At 44.3% G+C, this 18,380-nt stretch overlaps 1 protein-coding gene across 2 annotated transcripts in view; it reads right to left on the bottom strand.

Annotated features, from left to right (window-relative positions):
• Nucleotides 1–18,380, bottom strand: part of HMG20A (high mobility group 20A) — a 71,584-nt gene that overhangs the window by 11,427 nt on the left and 41,777 nt on the right. The window contains exons 2-6 of one of the 2 annotated variants that reach the window (XM_069071437.1): nucleotides 11,185–11,277; nucleotides 9,038–9,185; nucleotides 6,539–6,751; nucleotides 4,883–5,015; nucleotides 4,030–4,061 (exon numbers count right to left, since the gene is read on the bottom strand). In XM_069071437.1, the coding sequence (XP_068927538.1) occupies nucleotides 4,030–4,061; nucleotides 4,883–5,015; nucleotides 6,539–6,751; nucleotides 9,038–9,185; nucleotides 11,185–11,273 (615 nt within the window). In that variant the 5' untranslated portion in view covers nucleotides 11,274–11,277. The remainder of the gene's footprint in view (nucleotides 1–4,029; nucleotides 4,062–4,882; nucleotides 5,016–6,538; nucleotides 6,752–9,037; nucleotides 9,186–11,184; nucleotides 11,278–18,380) is intronic. The other variant, XM_069071438.1, reaches the window with a different exon arrangement.

Below are 18,380 nucleotides of genomic sequence, written 5' to 3'. Positions count from 1 at the left end.
CAATATAAGAAAAAAAACTCCTAAGAATCAGGGCTGTGCCAAAGCAAAATGGGCTGTCTTGGAATTTATTGGAAATTTTGTAGAGGGGGCTCCTGTTCACGTATGGATTAGACTAGATCTCTGTCCTTCCAACTCTGAGATCAAACAGTGCGACAGAATCAAAAATGAAGATGAGGCTTCTCCTCCCAGCTCTGCTGTTAACAGTTGTGAGACTCTGGGAAGTCACTTCCTGTCTCTGGGCTAATCGCTCCAAGAGTGTCTATGACTCAAACAAACTCTCACCATTCCAACTGCTTTAGCTTTGTTGAAACCCAAAGACCCAAACATGGCCTAGTGCTAACAGTGACCACCAAAACAGACCATGTGGTGAGGGAGGTTCTGCTTCCTGCTCAGCTCCCTGGGGAGGCTGTGAATAGGATGAAACCTATACAGAGAGTTAAGCATTCTTGATGCTGAAATTCCCAGAAAAGCAAAGAACAAGCAGGGAAGTTTGATAGACAAAAAAACTGGTGGTTAAGTGCATAAAAGACCAAAAAAGGAGAGAGAAATAAGCAATCACAAAATTATTCTCTGTTAACACTAAAGGCTGCTAACATTCTTAAATTTAGGTTTAAAATATGGAGGACACAAAAAGTCTCCAAGTAAAAATAAAATTCATAGCAGTTCATCATGTACAATTAGAGTGCCATACAGAGTTGTGTTTATGTGGAATTCATCGGACAAATAAAGGGGTAATAGCTACCAGACTTTAAAATTCTCATAATACATAGAGGGGAATTTTTTTTTTTTAAAGAACAGATTTGTGAATCTGAATAATTTTTCCCTATCTTTTAAAGGTCAGTGATACAGAACTGGGTTTGAGAAATACTAGCTTTATGATAAGTAAACCATCGCTCTTAACGGTTGCCTTGACTTAAAAGAAAAAAAAAAAACCAAAGCAGTAATTACATCAGCAAATTCATACTGGCTAAGCACTGCGACTACTACAGGTCAAACTTGTACACAAACATCTTTTGTCCTATAAAAAAGCTGGGGTTTTGCTTCTGCGGAGATTCTGAATAGCTGAAAAAAGTGCCAGGTTGGGAGTCAGGGAATGTTGCAGTTGGAAGGGACCTATCAACTCATTCAGGCTAATTTGCAAGTATTGCAAAGGATTAGATGCCAATGTGTTAAAGACTCAGAATTGTTTCTGGATTCGAGAAAGAACAGAGATGGAACCTGTGATTTTATTGGTATGGGGAACTCCCTGGTGGAGAAAGTTCCTCTACTGATGCAGGCTGGCACCTTCTCTATAACTTAAGATGTCTCAGTGAATTGTCCAGAACACAGAGACAAAGAGATCTGCTCAGGTCTTCTTAATTTCAGTCACATCAACATCATTTCTTAAGTATCTACTATGTGGCAGGACCTGTGCTAAGCACCAGGCACATGAAGAAAGGCGAAAGAGAATCCCTACACTCAAGGAGCTCCATGTAATGGGGAAGACAACACAGACAAGCTGAAGTGGAAGGCACTAACACAAAGGAGGACCGGGGAAGACTTCTTCCAGGGAGTAAGCTGTTAGCTGAGACCTAAAGGCAGGCAGGGACCTCTCAGGAGGTAGTGAGAGGAGGGAGAGCATTGGAGGCGCGTGGGGGATCCTGATGAAAAGGCATCGAATTGAGAGAGAGCTTTTCAAGAAGGAACAGCCAGGAGGTCAGCGCCACTGGATTGTAGAGCACATGGAAAAAGGCTAAAAGATTAGGAATGGGCCAGGTGATAAAAAGCTTTAAAGGCCAGAGAGAGGATTTTTTATCCTGATTCTGGAGGGGATAGGGAGCCACCAGAATGCCCTGAACAGATCTATGCTTTACAAAGAGGTCTCTGATAGCTGAGTGCAGTGGAGAGAGGCAAGGTGAGGAAGCCACTGAGGTGTGAAGTGATGAAGGCATTTGTTCACCAAGGTGAAGGCAGCGTCAGAAAAGAAGGGGGCACAGAGGAGAGGTGTGAAAGGCAGACTTGTCAGGCCAGCTCTTTATCCTCTAAGTCACAGTGTCCTGGTGGGGTTAAGAAAGTTAAACCCAGCTCTTTATCCTCCAAGTAATACTGTCTCGGTGGGATTAAAAAAGTTAAACGCTTGTTTAACTTTTTGCCCCAATTTTTCCACCTTAAAAATGGCATTACTAACTGGCCATCCCTTCCTGTTGGGTTGCAGCCAACCTTTAATCCTGCTACTTGTCCCCCACCTTTGTTCCTACTGGCCCCCGACTCTCTTTCCCGCACCTGTTCCCTGCCGTGCCTCCGGCCCCACTCCCCAAAGCTCCCCTTCTACACATTTCGTGAGATAATGTATCCCTACGCACATCTCTTATGGGAAGGAAGGAAGGAAGTGGCAAGGTCTTAGGGCTCTGTGCTCCTCTTCCCCATCTGCAGTGTGACTCGTGTCAGAAGTACTTGAGGCGCCCCTACCTCTGCTCTAGTTGATAATAAATGCCTTGAGAGGAGGAATAGCTACTGTCTCATTTGTTTGTGCCACCCCACAAGCTTACTGAGCACAATGCCTTCCATGTGTGAATGCTTAATGGATCTGTGGGTTCACCAATATGAGGAAATTCCCATCACCAATGCAGATCAAAATTTAGCTGTAACTGGGTAGATAAATCCTGGGAAGTTGATGGAGAACAGACAGTTAAGTAAGGTGCCTGGGGTTACACAGCTAGTAAGGGTCAGAGGCAGGATTTGAACTCAGGTCCTTCTCACTTCTGTCCCAACACCTCTACCCATGCTGATACCACGTCTTGCATAAAGGAGACATTCAATAAATGTTTACTGAATAGAACTAAGTATTTAGATATATTATTTATTCAGCTGAGAAGATAGGCCCCATTTTTCCTGGGCTGTCTGCTCCAGAAAGGCCTTCCTTACACAAAATGTGGCCAACACTACCAAGCTCAATGACATGGTGAAATGTTTGCAGAAGTCAGCACATAAGCAGGCGGTGTTTGAGAGAAGGCTGAGGACAACAATCATGCATTTCAGAAGCTCTAGCGCTCCATCTCAAAAGGGGGCAAAGAGAGGGCCATTCTGATTCCAAGCAGTGCAGGATGGCAGACAGACACGAGGGCCCGAGTCCCACCAAGGGGCTCAGCCTCTAGACCAGGGTCCCCACATGTAGAGGGTCACAGTGGGACTTCAAGGGGTCCCCCCCAACATTTTTATTTTAAAAACGAATCCTCAGACTCAGAAATATTGGGAACCATCAGGCTAGATGAGCTCTAAACTCCTTCCAGAAGTTTCTATTTGTTTATTTTGTAATTTATCAAGATTTCCCTCTAATTCCTTTCAAGGTATACCTAGACTCATGGATTTTTCCTCCATTCAATCTTTTATGTTTCTTACTAGTATACTCTAATCCAGGAGTCCCCAACTTTTTTTAAATTAGAGACCAGATGTTTTCTTCTGCTTTACCATCTAAAAGACCTTTATAAGCAATCAGATTCTGGTAGCAAATGATGAAAAATAAAGGCAAGCAGCTTCTGGCAGGGAGAGGACATGCCAGCAGATTCCAACAGTGTCCCACTCTCTCTTTGCTTTTGAATGAGGGCCTAATGCCCTTGTAGACAAGATAAAGGAACATGGCTAGAGCTTTCTGTCTTGCGAAGGACCAGATAGGAGCCATAATTAGCTCAACACATCCAAGTCAAGATGCAGGATGTGAATGAAACTTTCATTTGCCTTCCCTCCCTCCTACTCCACTTTTACCAACCCTATAAGCCCCAAATCACTAGTTTCTCCCCTCACAGGAATAAACGGAGCTCTGGGAGCACTTGTCTTCACAAGCCTCTGCTGACCCCCCAAACTGCTGTGTCTTGGAATCATCTGCGTTTGTGTCTTGTTCCCCTACAAAACCCCAGGGATCTGCACAGTACTCTGGACATGACAGGCCCTTAATGGATATTTTCGGAATGAATTTATCTTAGGGGAAAAATCCTTAACATGATCCAAAGCCAGAATTATGGTAAAATATACAACAGACAGAGACCTATTTACCTCATGATCATGAGCAGCCTGTCGAACTCCTTCTGAAAATAAGAGAACATTCAGTTGAAGTATGAAATCCAAATGCAAAGTTGTGCCAGAGGACAGGTAAGCCCCATGTGCATCTTCACAAATCCCAGAGGTCTATCCTCAAGTCTGGATTAGTCAGACCACCACCACTTAGGGAGCATGGCCTGCAGGTCGGGCAGCCACTAGGCATGGCAGGGAGATACAAGGGGAAGAGCAAACCCCCCCAAGGGAATGAAAGGATGTGGAGATAAGCATCACCTCAATTACAGCCTTACTTTGCTACTACACAATGATAAGTGATACTTATGTAGTCAACACCCCTCACAGACGACCCTGGGGACAGGCGACCCAGACTTACAGGTGGGGATGCTGTACCTCTGTGATGTTAAGAGCGAGTGACCAAACCCTAGGACCTACAGGCTGGGGCTGCATGCCTGCACACTCTCCTCCGGCCTTGCCCACACTGCAGGTCTGCTGGCCTGGCAGTGGGGGTTAGAGGGATTTGAATATTGGAAAACTGGGAAAGATGGAGGTAGGACAGGGGGCTCTCTGGGGCCAAACAAACAGCCTGAACTGGTGGGAGGAAAAGAGGACAATGTAGGATGATGTGTCTGATGCAGGACCTTAAATCACAAACCCAACAGGCCTGATGTGGGAGGCAAACAGGGACTCCTGAAGATCCTGCAGTTGGAGGAAGTCCTATGACAAGTGAAACTTCCTTCCACCATGTTTAGGATAAACACGTGGGAGGCAGAGCAGGGAGGTGGGGGGGGGCCCTGAAGTCTACGGCCCAGCCAGGACACACAAACCACAAGAAGGCATAGGGCCTCCGCACCCTGCCTGTGAGATTTGCCCTTCTGCCGGTCCTGAGTTTTCCTACTGAAGACTTTGTAGGCCTCCGTTTTCTGATACTGCTCCAGCTCCTTCATATAACGCTCTTTATCTCGGTCGGCTTCGTCCAGGTAACGCTACAAAGGGAAAATACAATCATTTCTAAGAAGGCTTGGTCACACAAAATATCCATCCACGTCACAAGAGCTAAGGCTAGGCAGTGAAGGAAAGGAGCAGAGCTGCAGTAAACTAACCTCTGGATGTTCCCATGAAGAGACAGGGGCTCTGGCTGTCAGGCTACTGACTGACTGTCTTATCTGCATGGATGCAGGAAAAGTTTCATGCAAAATTCAAGAACCAAATGCATGTATTATTTCTTTAGGTCTGGCAGGCTGAGGTCCACATGGTTACCCAAAGCCTTAGGGGGCATGAATGACATAGAGGTAGCTTAGCCTCTCATTGGGGGACAAACAGAAAATTGTTTTGTTTATGTACCATCAATTCATTCTGAGAGGATGACCTCATGCCATTTGGTTTTCTAAGACCCACAGAAGTGGAGCGCTGAAGATAGAAGTAGGGGAAAAAAAGATGATCTCACTCGGAGGACCCCTATACAAGCCACTCTGATTCTGTCTCCATTTACACATTTTTTGCCTTTGTCCTATTAATAATTTACACAAAGACTACTGATTTATTGCATCATTTGGTTCAACTGCATTTTTCCTTTTAATTCAACAAACTGAAGTTATTTCTGAGGCAATGTAGTACCCTGGAAAGAATGTGATATTGAGTTAGAAGCCCCGGATACCCATCTCAGCTCTGCTTTCTATCTGTAACCTTGGGAAAGTCACCTTTACTTCCCTAGGCCTCAGTTTCCTCTTCTGTAAAATGAGAGGGCTAGATGAACTAAGATCCCTTCCATGTCTAAAACCCTACTAAATAACAGCCATTCTGGATTAGTCCTATACAAACATGAAAGACGTTATAAGATACCTGTTCCTTGCAATCCTCACTTCTATGTGCCACAGCAAACACAGCACTAACATGTAACACCTTTTAATCCATTTTGCAATTCAGAAAATAATTGCTATTGGTGAAAAATTAGCCTTCATGCGATCTATTCCATTTGACCTCGGTAATGCAACTTAGAAAGAAAAATTGAAAGTGTGTTTTCAGCTTTAAAACATCTTCTCAAGCTGGTTTAAAGAGAACGCCTTACAGACCTATTTTAGGAAACTTTAAAAAGTCTAAGCAAAGATTCCTCTGATAATCTTGTCTGCTCAGAAGCATCCTTCCAATCCTGCACCACTGCTATGTTTCTTTAATCCTCCATAAACCCCACTCCAGTCAGACACCTGACTTGGAAAAGCCCGGCAAGGCAGAGACACCAGTGTTAGGTACGCAGCATTTTGGGAGCAGTGTTAGTGCTTGCCCCAGACAAGAGTGATCCAAAGGCAGAGTGAAAGCATCTGCTTTAGTTGGCACAGCAGGGATCTGATGTGCCCCCACGATGGCACAGAGCTTTGGAGTGACTGGCAATTATCCCACCTGTCACAGCAGCAGAAACCAGCCTCCAGCCTCCCTCTACAAGACATAGAAGTTACTTCTCTTTAAGTAATAATCAAAGCCAAGGGAAGCGTTTGGAATTTGTATCAATAACCTGCTTCTCCTCAGGAGGCAGTTTACTCCACTCGTTGCCCAGCATCCTTGTGATTTCCGGAAAGGGGACCTCGGGCCGCTTTGCTCGAAGTTGTTCTCGACGTTCATTCATGAACCTCACATAGCCTGTGAGGGGGGATTTGGGAGCATTGCTGTCACGAAGAGGCTTCTTCCTCTTTCTTCCTTTGGACCAACCTCCTCGTTTATTTCTTTGCTAAAAAAAAAAAAGGGAGAGAATAAGAACTTTGATTCAAAGAACACAGGCTATTTTTGCTGTCAAAACAAAACCCTAGATATTTCCAACTCTCCACATCTGTCACAGGTACAGAGGATGCAGGCTTTTCAGAACCCTTTTCCATCACAGGGCCTTGTAAGTATCACCCTGAAAACTAGCCTCAATTCCAAGGGTGACTTAAGTGTTAATCCCTACTCATTGACACCAGCATTGTGGTGCCATGATCCTTCAAGTTAAGGACTGTGACCAGAGGCTCTTTCCATCTGTATACACAGGGCAATCTGCCCCAGGAACCCAAGCTGCTGCCCAGAATAGCCCCATGAGCTGTTCCAATGCACGTGGTAGGAGAGGCTCCTGAATTCAGAAGAGGAAGTGAAATAAGAAGCAGAGAAATGCAGCAACTATCTAAACTAGAGAAGTGTTTTTTCCCTAAGCCTCCTCAGAGATAAGTTTATTTCCCATATAATCTGCTGTAACAGCAGCGTTCTTCTAGCTCCTTAGTATCACAGATTTTAATTATATACCTTTAGCTGAATTTCAGTAAATGCAATGACAGCCAGAGCAAAGAGTTCTAAAGGTTAATGGTTTGTTCTTTTAATATTTCCTTAAATATACTTATGTTGAGTTGTTAAATATATTCAGGAGATTATTGATCCATCCTGAGAGGTTTTACAAACAAAGAGAACCTAGTAATGATCCCAGGATCCAAGAAGCAGATGAAGTGACCTTGAAGGTCACCACTGGAAACTGCTTCTCTCAATGGTGAGTAAATTGGGGCCAGAGCGGGTAAGGAACTTGCTCTAGGCCAAACAAGCCAAGAATAAGTGACAAATGAGGGTTCAGATCTCAGCCCTGAGACTCCCCCCAGCCCAGTCTCTTCTGTCTTGCCTTTGCTAAGGAACAGAAGGCACACCCTAGGACTGTGATCATGATTCTGTCCATCTCACACACTCCCAATGTAGGAAAAAAGCTCCTAGAGATAACAGCATGGGACAGACCCACAGATCCGTAATCACAGACACAACTGCAAAGACAGAGATGTGAGTTACTGCAGCTGAGGCACACAATGCCAGTGAGTGGGCGGAGGAACTGTGTCACTGTAGTGCCACACACTCAGGGCAGACACCCCCCTAACTCCACGACAGGTGCGAGGCCTGTCAGTTTGGCTGTCTGCTGAGAGGGTTTTACATGGCTGCACATGCTACAGCTTCTTGGAGCCAGGGGTGAGAGTTGGGTAAGAGGTGAATGCCAAAGGTGGACAAGCAGCCCTGAAAAGGGTTGGCAAAGTGCCTGACACTCGAGGTGCTAGTCCCTGCTGAACACCCCATATAACCTCACTTGTGCTCTGGAGGGTAATGACGACTAGGTACTTAGAAACCAATGGATTCCCTGATTAAGACACCAGAAGAGAATAAGCCATCGACTGACTCTACCCTCATGAGCCTTACCTTACAGTAGGGGATAAGATACGTATACAGATAACCATAACCTATGACACCTGCAGAGGGTTAAAACATTTTATTGCAAGGCCTAAGTAGAAAGTCATTAGCATCAAGAGGCATCAAGAAAGGCTTCACAGGCACGGCTAGGTGGCACAGTGAATAGAGCACCGGTCCTGGAGTCAAGGGGACCTGAGTTCAAATCTGGCCTCAGACACTTAATAAAAAAATGCTAGCCGTGTGACCTTGGGCAAGTCACTTAACCCCAATTGCCCTCAAAAAAAAAAAAAAGAAAGAAAAGCTTCACATAAGGGGGTAGTGATTTAGACAGGCTTTCATAGAATGGGCAAGAATTCAATAAACCTTTCTGTTAGAAGCAGTTGCTGGGTATTCTGGGGGGAACAGACTCCCTAAGTCTGGCTGGAATACAGAGCACATTTGTTACAGTAAAACTGAGATGAAGCTGCAGAGGCCCTGAATTCGAGGCCAAGAAGTCAAAAGGTTGGTGAGGGCCAGTGCAGAGCTGTGAGCTAGAAGGGCTAGAATGATGCAGAAGGCTCTCCTGGCAGTGTGACGAAGGATTCCAAGGAGAGGAGAACAGCAAGAAGACCAAAGTTACAGTCCATGCAGGAGGAAATGAAGGTCTGTATGAGGGCAGTGGAGGAGAGAGAAAGTGCAAGTAGGAAAGATGTCCCTGAGATGGATCAGAGCTGACATGAAGAAATGTGCCCAGACAAGTCCCATGGCCCGCTATCTCTCTCCTTGTTTATTAACTCCTGAGAGAGCGGCGAGAGGGGGAATTTCTGGCTCCATCACGTTGGCCCACCTCGTCCTCATGCCTCTGTTCACTGTTTTCTACTGTGTTTGAAGATTCACTCTGCAGCAGCTGGACTTGGGAGAGATCTTCCACAAAGTCTGCGTTGTTTGTGGAGGGAGTGGCTCCACTGGCGTACGGGACCTCTGGATGGGCTAACCTACAGGGAAAGGAACAAGCACAAAACCTGAGGCTTCAGCAGAAACAGGGACTGATTTCCCGGAGGCATGTCCATATGGTAAGATCAGGCACCACCAATCACAACATATCACGAAGCCTTTATCAGCTATCTGATCACAAACTGGCCAAATGATCTAACCAATTGATGCCTTTCGTACAGGGCAGGGAAGGGACTAAAAAATGCTGTTTCCACTCTCACTGAAGACATGTCAGAATCTGAAGAAAGATCTTTAGGAAGCCCGTCAACTGAGAAAAACAGATTTTGCCCCAAAACTCTTCTACTTCAAAGGAGTCCCCAGGGTGAATTCTTCTCTTACTGCTGTGTAACAGAGGCCTCTAAACTACTTGAATTAACTTGCAACCCAAGCTTTGTGTGTGTCACTCACAGCAAAAATACTGCTCCAAAATGGAGACACAGTGAAAGTGGGAGCTGCATGGGGAGGGAAAGGGCTAAGGAGATTAAGGAAACCCCCATTCTTAGGGAACTTCTCAAGGTAACCTGATCTTTAGTTTATTTCAATGGTAAGACTCTAATCATCTATGAACAGCATTACCCTCATGAGTCCACTCTGTTCTGCTGCCAAAGGGGTGGGGGTGGGGTGAGGAGGGGTGCCCCTTCTGCCTCTTTATAGGTGGCTGCTGTCACCTTCCTCTGACACTTCCAATACCAGCAGGGAGAGAGGGAGGGAGGGAGGAAAGGTGATGGTTATAAGGTTCTTGGGGAAAGGGCTTGTTGTTTTTTGGTGGTGATAATGGTGGTGTTTTAAACTGGGCCAACAGCTCACTGCGAGTCTAAAGCACATCACAGCTGACAAAAAAGCTAACATGATCTTAGGCAACATTAAGAAAAACTGAGTGTCCAGGACAAAGGAGAGGAACCCTGCTGTATGTTTCTTGGGGGTAGGGTGGGGGTGGGGAGGGAGACAGACTCCTAAGGTTCAACTCTACTATAGGAGCTGGAATGTGGTTATTGTCTCAACTCTAAGGAATTCATAATAACTTTATTTGGGGGTTTATGGATCATCTCAAATCTACTCATACATTTACTCTTTGGCAAATACATTGTTCTAGGTGACAGCAATTACCTAAGGATAGGATCAGACCTGTGATTTCACTGGTAGAGAACTCCCAGATGAGAAAACTGATAGGATCAGACCTGTGATTTCACTGGTAGAGAACTCCCAGATGAGAAAACTCCCAGATTTACCAAAGCAGGTCAGCACTTCTTATATAATATATATTCTTAGAAAGTTCCCTAGGGCCCCTGAGAGGTTTTAATTGACTTGTTAAGGGCCATATACCCAGAATATGTCAGAGGCAGGACCTGAATTCTCCTGGTTCCAACTCCATCTATCTACTACACCATAACACTCCCTTGACAAGCAGAATACAAATTTTCAATGAAAGCGACAGCCCACCTAATGTTAAAGTCTTCACTGTATAAATTCCTCTAAATCATACATATTTTGTCAGAAATTCCCAAAGAGGGAAAACTGAGAATATAGAAGTCAGCTAAAGCTATTGAGTTTTTTTGTAAAAACGATACAGATTTTTAACTTGGGCAGCTGGTCTTTTGTCACTATATATCCATGGGGCCAAAGTTTGTTTTGCAATCTATGGGAATATGGGCATTATGGTTCATTTCTTTTTCAGGACTATTCCTAAGGTAGTTATTTCTTTAATGGGGATTATTCCTTTGGTAGATAGTTCTTAAGTGGGTACTGCACATGCATGCTAAAAACGAAAAGAAAAAAGCAGCAACCAGAATACCTACTTTTATACATCTCTTCTTGGGAGGCTGTGTTTTGCAAATGACAGCAGGATACAGATTAAAGCGAAGTTTATAATGGATTTCAGCAGTATCACAGAACAAGAGCCCACAAAACGTCCATCCTGGTGCCACGGAGCTTGGCCTGTTTGGCAGGCATCTCCAAGCTCTATCAGAAGCTGAGGTAGAGGGGCCCAAAGCAGCTACTTACCCAGCTGCAGCCATATCGCTACTCTCCTTAGAGCCATCATCATCTGCAAACAGTGGGGGGAGGGCTGAGCTACTCATCAGATTTTCCATCTCTCTGAAAGGAAGGGAAGGTGAAAAACTAATTAATGGTTTTATTAATTCCAGCAAAAGTCATTTCTATGTAAGAACTTTCCTTAATGTTACCACACCAGCAGAGCAGCACTGTTCTTAAACATTTGGTTTTGTGACTTGAATTTATCAATTCAAACCTTAGCACTAAAGGACTTTCTGGAAGCCTGTTCCTATCAGCTGACCAGGCCAAAAACAGTTAAGAGACTTTAACGTTTGGGGCATAATATTAGAAAACAAACTTATCCACCCAAAAGAGCTTTCAAGGTATTACTGTTGCAGAAACTGTGGCACAAAGTGACTGGTAAGCATTATGACCCTGAGCAGGTCACTTAACCCTCACTGTGTCTTACTTTTCCACTTCTAGAATCTAGACAATAATATTGACCTAACTCACAGGGGTCCTGTGAGGATTAAAGAGAAAGTGCTTTATCAACACTGAGTCCTTCAGATGACAAGCACTTTGAGTATTATATAAATGAAAGGCCTTGTTATTGCAGCATTATCCAGCTTTTAGTCTAACCCAAAGGCCCAGATGATTCATCTTTAGCTTAAAAGGTGATAAACTGAGCCCTCCTAAGGAAATGCTGAAAGGGAAGTGGGGGAGGGTGGGCAGACTGATGTGGTTAGGAGTCAAAGAAACCACATTTCCAGGTCACAAATGCCTTCCTTCCCACTCCCCTGCATGCCAGCAGAAATATCATGCACCTAGGTACAGGAAATAAATAAGCTTAATTTAAAAAATAATTATAAAAAAATCACAAGATCCTTTAGGCTACAAGTAGTTATTTCTTTAATGGGGATTATTCCTTTCATAGATATTTCTTTGGTAGAATCTGAAGGAAAAAGAGAGTGACGCTGCCAAGTGAGTCATTTTGTTGAGTGTACCTCTCAGAGATACTGCCTTTTTCCTTTTCAAGGCTCACCACAAAGGGCTTCACCCTAAGTAGCTAAAAGTGGAAACCTCCCATCTAGCACAAAATGTGATCTTCAAACCAATTGCTAGAGATGACCCTAAGCTTCAGACACTTCAGCAGAATGCAAAACACATAGGGAAAAAGAACTTCAATCAACCAGGAGAAATCTAAAAAAAGCACCAGAGAATCATAAATACATCCTGAGACTCTGCTTTGTGGGTTCTCCCCAGTTAGAGCATGTTGCTAAGGAGATGATCTCTTAGGGTGGCAATGAAAAATGAAGACCCACATCAGTCACAGCGGAAAAAGGACTCACTCAACTGGTGACGACTGTAGAAACAATTCACAGGTGATGAGGCTGTGACTCGACTCTCAAGATGTGATTCCAAAACAGTGATGCTAATCATCTAGTCTACATTTCCCCTTTTAGTTTGGGGGCTTCCAGCCCAAATGGTGAAATGTGTAACCTGACAGTAAATTTCGGTGCATATTTGAATATTGGAATTACATCAAGTGAAGTACAGGAGTAAGGAGAGAGGAATTTCCATTGCCCTCCAAGATACTATTGAATTATCTTATCCCCACAATAAAAAATTCATTTAAGGTTGGAGAGAAGAGGTTCAATGCAAAGATCCCAAAGCCAGCGGTCTTGGAGCTGCGAGACACCCAGCTCTCAATGTGAAAGGCACAGTAACAAGGGTGCCCTCCTGGTGTCACAGATATTCTGGAATGAGCTGTGCACGGCGGGGTCACTAGACGCCTTATTTCACATAAAAGGAAATCTGAGTGCATTAGATGCAACAGTCTAATACCATGTACCTGCACCCAGTACCCCCGTATATTCTGGTTCTCTCAAAAGGGAACAGATGCTTGTCTCTCTGCAAGAAGCCAGGATTCACTTGCCAGGCTTTTCTTTCTGAAAGTCTTCCAGGAAGGTCAACAACCTTTCTAGAACTCCAGGTTGGTCAATCTGGCTACTCCTGGTACTCACAGCCCCAAAGGAAACTTTACTATCTGTTGGTGGGCAAGTGAAGTGTTTTTCCTTCTATACTGCACAGTGTGACCCTCCCAAATGAACTCTCCACATCTGTTCCCAGTCACAGGCCTTTGTGCCTTCATTCATTTCTGAAATGTGGGGAGACAGCTGGACAAGAATCTTAACAACATCTAAACAGATCACATAAACAAAGGAAGTTCAGAGAACACACATTTCTTTCTTCCTTTTAAGTTTGTTTTACTTAACTCATATGGTTTAGATAGTATTTTCTCTCATGAGTGAACAGCTGGGTCCCCAAGAACTGAGCACTGAAAAAAAAACTGGCTGATGGGGGTGAGTGGGTTAGACCAATACTGGGGGCTGGGGAGAGGGAGCAGAATGGGGAAAGGATAAAGTCTAAAGGTTTCTAAACTAGTCAAATCATTTGGAAAACTACGATTTTCAACAGAGCAAATGAGAATACACAAGGCTCAGCACTGGGGGTGAGCAAGACTACATCAAGCCTAGCAAACCACTTCCTGCAATCAGTCTTGTGTGGTATCTGTGCCTGACAATGCCCCAGACCTCAAGGTCATGCTGAGTTTGAAATACCAGTGTACGGCATTTTAGAAATGTAAAGAATGATGTTCTGGAAAGGGAGACACTAAGAATATATACAAATGTTGAGAGGCAACACAAAGAGGAAGGTACAATGAATGGGAATATGTTGTTTCTTTCTTATGGGTGAAAAAGAACGTGAGAGTTCAAAGGACCTGGAACTGAACCCTAACTCGGAATGATGCTACATGACCTCTGGCTAGTCCTTTCCCTCTTTGGGCCTCAGTCTGTAAAACAAGAGATCCGCACTCAAGAGCAAAGGGCTAAATGTAACTCAACATGAATGAATGTCAAATCATGCTGTGCAAAATGGGTACAAAATCAGAAACTTCCAAAGGCCAAGACGGGAGAGGCATGGCTGAGCAGCATGTTCATGCAATGGCAAGCCAAAAAAGCGAATGCAATCACAGGCTGCCCCAGGAGCGGCTGAGCTTCCAAGAATTGAGGGCTGTGCTCAGTGCTGGCCTCCACAATTCAAGGAGGACACCATTAGACAGGACAGTACCCAGGGGACAACTAGGGTGCTGAAGGACCTTGAACAGTCCATGTCATGTGAAGCTCTGCTGAAAAAAGGGGGCATGTGTAGCTTGGAGGAGAGAACTCAAGGAGAACACAATGACCAAGCATGCGATATGCAGGTAAGACTTGTTTTGTTTGGATGCAGAAGGCAACCCCCTTGAGCCATGGGTAGAAGCTGAAGACAGGCCAATTTAGGTCTGATGTCCTAACAATCAGAGCTGTCCAAAAGTGGCATGGAAGGTTCTCTCTCCTTGGGAGAAAAGGACAGTTTCTCCTTCAGGAGGAGGCTGGCTGACATCTTTTCACATATGGCATAGTAGGGTTTTCTTCTTGCATGGTTGGAGATGGGTGCTGAGGTCCCATCCAACGTTCACATTCTGTAGAAAGTTTCCTTCCAGCTCTAAATCCCAAGATTCTATGAGCTCCCTAAATGACGGAGCCAAAGACTATTCCCACTACTATGACTGGCAGAAATTGGCTTTTAAACATTTGTTTTCCTTTGGGCTTCTGTGGCCATGACTGCATGGGCAATTACTTCACTAAGTAGCCATTTAGGGGGCAACAGATACTTGCAGAAATTCTTCAAAGTTTTTGTTTGAAGTAGCAGATCAAGACACATCTTCTGTATGAAGAAGACCCTTCAGTTTATTCGATCTGAATCTGAAAGGGTTGCTAGAGATCTAGTCCAGCCCATTTTACATGAGGACTCTTGAGTCACCAAGGGCAAAGTGACTGGTCTAAAGTCCCACAAGGGATTCAAGAGTGAAACTTCCATCATTTCCTGCAGCAGTCCCACACAATCTAACTTCCACTGAGAGTTCATTTTAAAATACCCTTCTTCAGAAATAAGTTTGGCAGTTGTGTTTTTTTTTTTTTTTTACGTTCCAGAATGCAGAAACAAAAGGCAGAAAGAGGTACTCCATGCACCACTGGCCTACAAAGCCATGCACGGTGCTAGGAAGGACCTTGTGAGAATCCCAGGCCATGCACTTGGCAGTCCAGTTTTTACACCCAATATAGGTTCTGAAGGGATCCCTCAGGCCACTTCTTTCTTCATGCATTCACTGCTTGGCTAATAGTCTCCCCCATCTGCCTCAACTCTTACCCCTTTATACAAGGGAGCTTCAACATAGATGTGAATACTCCTAAATACTACCAAGCCTGCAGTTCCTCTAACTATTCAGCTCCCATGCTCTTGAACTTCATCTTAGGTATACAGAGGGGCAGATCTGCCCCTGATCTTGGCAGGGCAGGTATTCCACTTTAATGAACACGAACTGTGAAATTCCTTTATCTGATCACAATCTATCAATGCACATAACATGTTCCAGCTTCCAAAGCAGATGCTCACTGTCTCACTTGATCCTAAATTTATTCTTCATCTTTTTCGAGCTCTCTCACTGCTCCAGTTCAGCCTTTCTCTGGTCATCATCCTTGTTCAGGCTACCAGGCTCTGGACCCGGAATCAAGAAGACCCAAGATCAAATCTGACCACAGACACTTAACTAGTTGTGTGATCCCAGGCAGGCCACTTTACTTCTGTTCCCCTTAGTTTCTTCATCTGTAAAATGGGGGAAATAATAGCACCTACCTCTTGGAGTTATTGTGAAGATCAAATGAGACAATCATTATAAAGGGTTTAGCATACTGCCTAGGCCAAGGATGAGGAACCTGCAGCCTCGAGGTCACATGTGGCCCTCTCAGTCTTCAAGCGTGGCCTTTTGACTGAGTCCAAGTTTTATGGAACAAATCCTTTTACTGGAATTTGTTCTGGGAAGTTTGGACTCAAAAGGCCACACTTGAGGACCAAGAGGGTCACATGTGGCCTTCAGGCTGCAGGTTCCCCACCCCTGGCCTAGCACATAGTGTTACATAAATGTTATCATTATTATTATTATTTTAAGTGAACCAGTTCAATTCTACACCATTCTTCTCTTGAGTCTCTGGCTCCCCCATCCTACTACTCTAAGGTTCTAAGGCAGATTGCCATCTGTCTCCTCTGCACCCACTCATGTGCTATAGAATGGAGCTTGAGGAAGCCATGTAACCACACTGACTAGATCCACTACGCATTTATTTTATCTAATCTCAACTGGGCCATCACTGAGGCAAGGCAATTCTTTAGTTCTTTACTGATTTTCTATTTCACAGAAACTTTTCCAAACCTTTCCTCTCAAGCCTCCTACACTATCCCCACAGCTAAGGACCTTGTCTTATGTTAACTAGAAGGGGCGGCCAGGTGGTGCAGTGAGTAAGAGCACCAGCCCCAGGGTCGGGAGACCTGGGATTGAATCTGGACTCAGATACTTAGCACCCACCCAGAAGCACCTGGCCATGTAACCTTGAGCAAGTTACTTAACCCTGATTGCTTAGGGGGGGCCAGGTGGTGCAGTGAGTAAGAGCACCGGCCCCAGTGTCAGGATGACCTGTATCAAATCCGGGCTCAGATACTCAGCACCACACCCAGAAATAACTGGCTGTGTAACCTTGAGCAAGTTATTTAACCCCAATTGCTTTAAAAAAAAAAGTTAACTAGAAAGTTGACATCACTCAGTGTGAGCTTCTTCCTTCCCCCTTATTTTCATTTCACAAAATCTTTTTATCATCCCCTCCTCCCATCATTCTCCTTTACTCCAGTGGCTGGCTTTTCTCTTCAACAAGGAAACCCTTTCCATGTACACTTTACCCTTTCTTCTCCTGACTTCTTCAGCATATCATTCCAACAATCATTCCCCTCCTCCGTAATCTTCTCTATCCCAATTTCTATAACATTCCCTAAAACCTCCTCAATTTCCCCATTCTTTTCATCCTATCGCTAACTCTTGTCCTGCAGCTTTCCCCTCCTTCTTGGCCAGAATCCTTATAACAGTTGTCTGCATGCCTTATTTACACCTGCTGCAACCTGACTTCTTAACTCATCCTCTCAGCTAAAACTGCTCTCTCCAAAGACCTTTTCTTCTTGACCCTCTGCAGTCAGTATCTGATCCTTCTGCTCCAGGATGTCCTCTTTTCTCTGAGTTTCTGCGACACTTTTCTCTTGCTTCTCCTCCTACCTGTCTGAGCACTGCTCAGTGCCCTCAGCTGAATCAGCATCTACGTCATGTCCACTAACTGGGCAGTCACTTATTCAAGGCCCTGTCTCAGGCCTTTTCTTCATAGTCTCTCATCATTTGAATGTAAGCTCATTATGAGTAAGGGAGGTTTCATTTTTTTTTTCACTTGTATAGTGCCCAGCTCACACCAGCTGACTAATAATTGTTTACTGACTGATTGGTGACCTTATTAGCTCCCACAGAGTCTACATTCATCTCTGCACATAGCGCTTCCAGATACACATCCCTATTATTCTCCTGAGCTCTGGCTCTCTATCACCAATGGTCTAGGCAGTGTTTCAAAGGCAATGTTCTCCGTTCACCATGCCCAAAACAGCACCCATTATCTAATCTCAAATGCACTCCTTCTTTTAGCCTTCTCTGTTATTGTGAAGAGCAAAACTTTCCTCCCAGTCACTTATTTCACAACCTTATCAACATCCTGTACCCTTCATCTTCACTCAACCTATCAATTCAGTTGCCAAATCTTGTCATTTCTTCCTCCAAAATATCTCTCACACAAAATCTCTCCCCACAATCCACCAAAATGGATTCTATAACAAAAAAAATAGCTGTTGCACAAAAAAATGCCATCTAGGAAGATTACTCAAAAATCTATACATCCAGCTCTAATCTTTCTCCTCCTGAATTCCAGTCCAGCCTGTGGGACACAGCCCTGTGAAAATGTCCTATCAGCAATTCAAGTGCAACATGCTGGCAAAATAACCTTACTAAAGTAAGCACTGGTTCAACTAATTATCCCTTGCTCAGAAGTTTTCAGTGGGTTCCTATTGCCTCTAGACTAAAATACAAAATTTTCAGCCTGGAATTTAAAGTCGTTCACAATCTGGCTCCTTTCAAGACTTATTCAACATTGCATCTCCTGCCCTTCACCTTTGTCACAGCTGTCCCTCCACGTCTAGAACATAAGCCTTCTTGATCACTTCCTTTCAGAATTCCTTAGCTT

Source organism: Petaurus breviceps, unplaced genomic scaffold (genome assembly GCF_028583685.1).
Source record: "Petaurus breviceps papuanus isolate PSGF00001 unplaced genomic scaffold, PetGlider_PUasm1.0 90825, whole genome shotgun sequence".
NCBI classification, from domain to species: domain Eukaryota; kingdom Metazoa; phylum Chordata; class Mammalia; order Diprotodontia; family Petauridae; genus Petaurus; species Petaurus breviceps.
The sequence above is the reverse complement of the archived record's forward strand: the minus strand, read 5'-3'. Positions and strand labels throughout refer to the sequence as shown.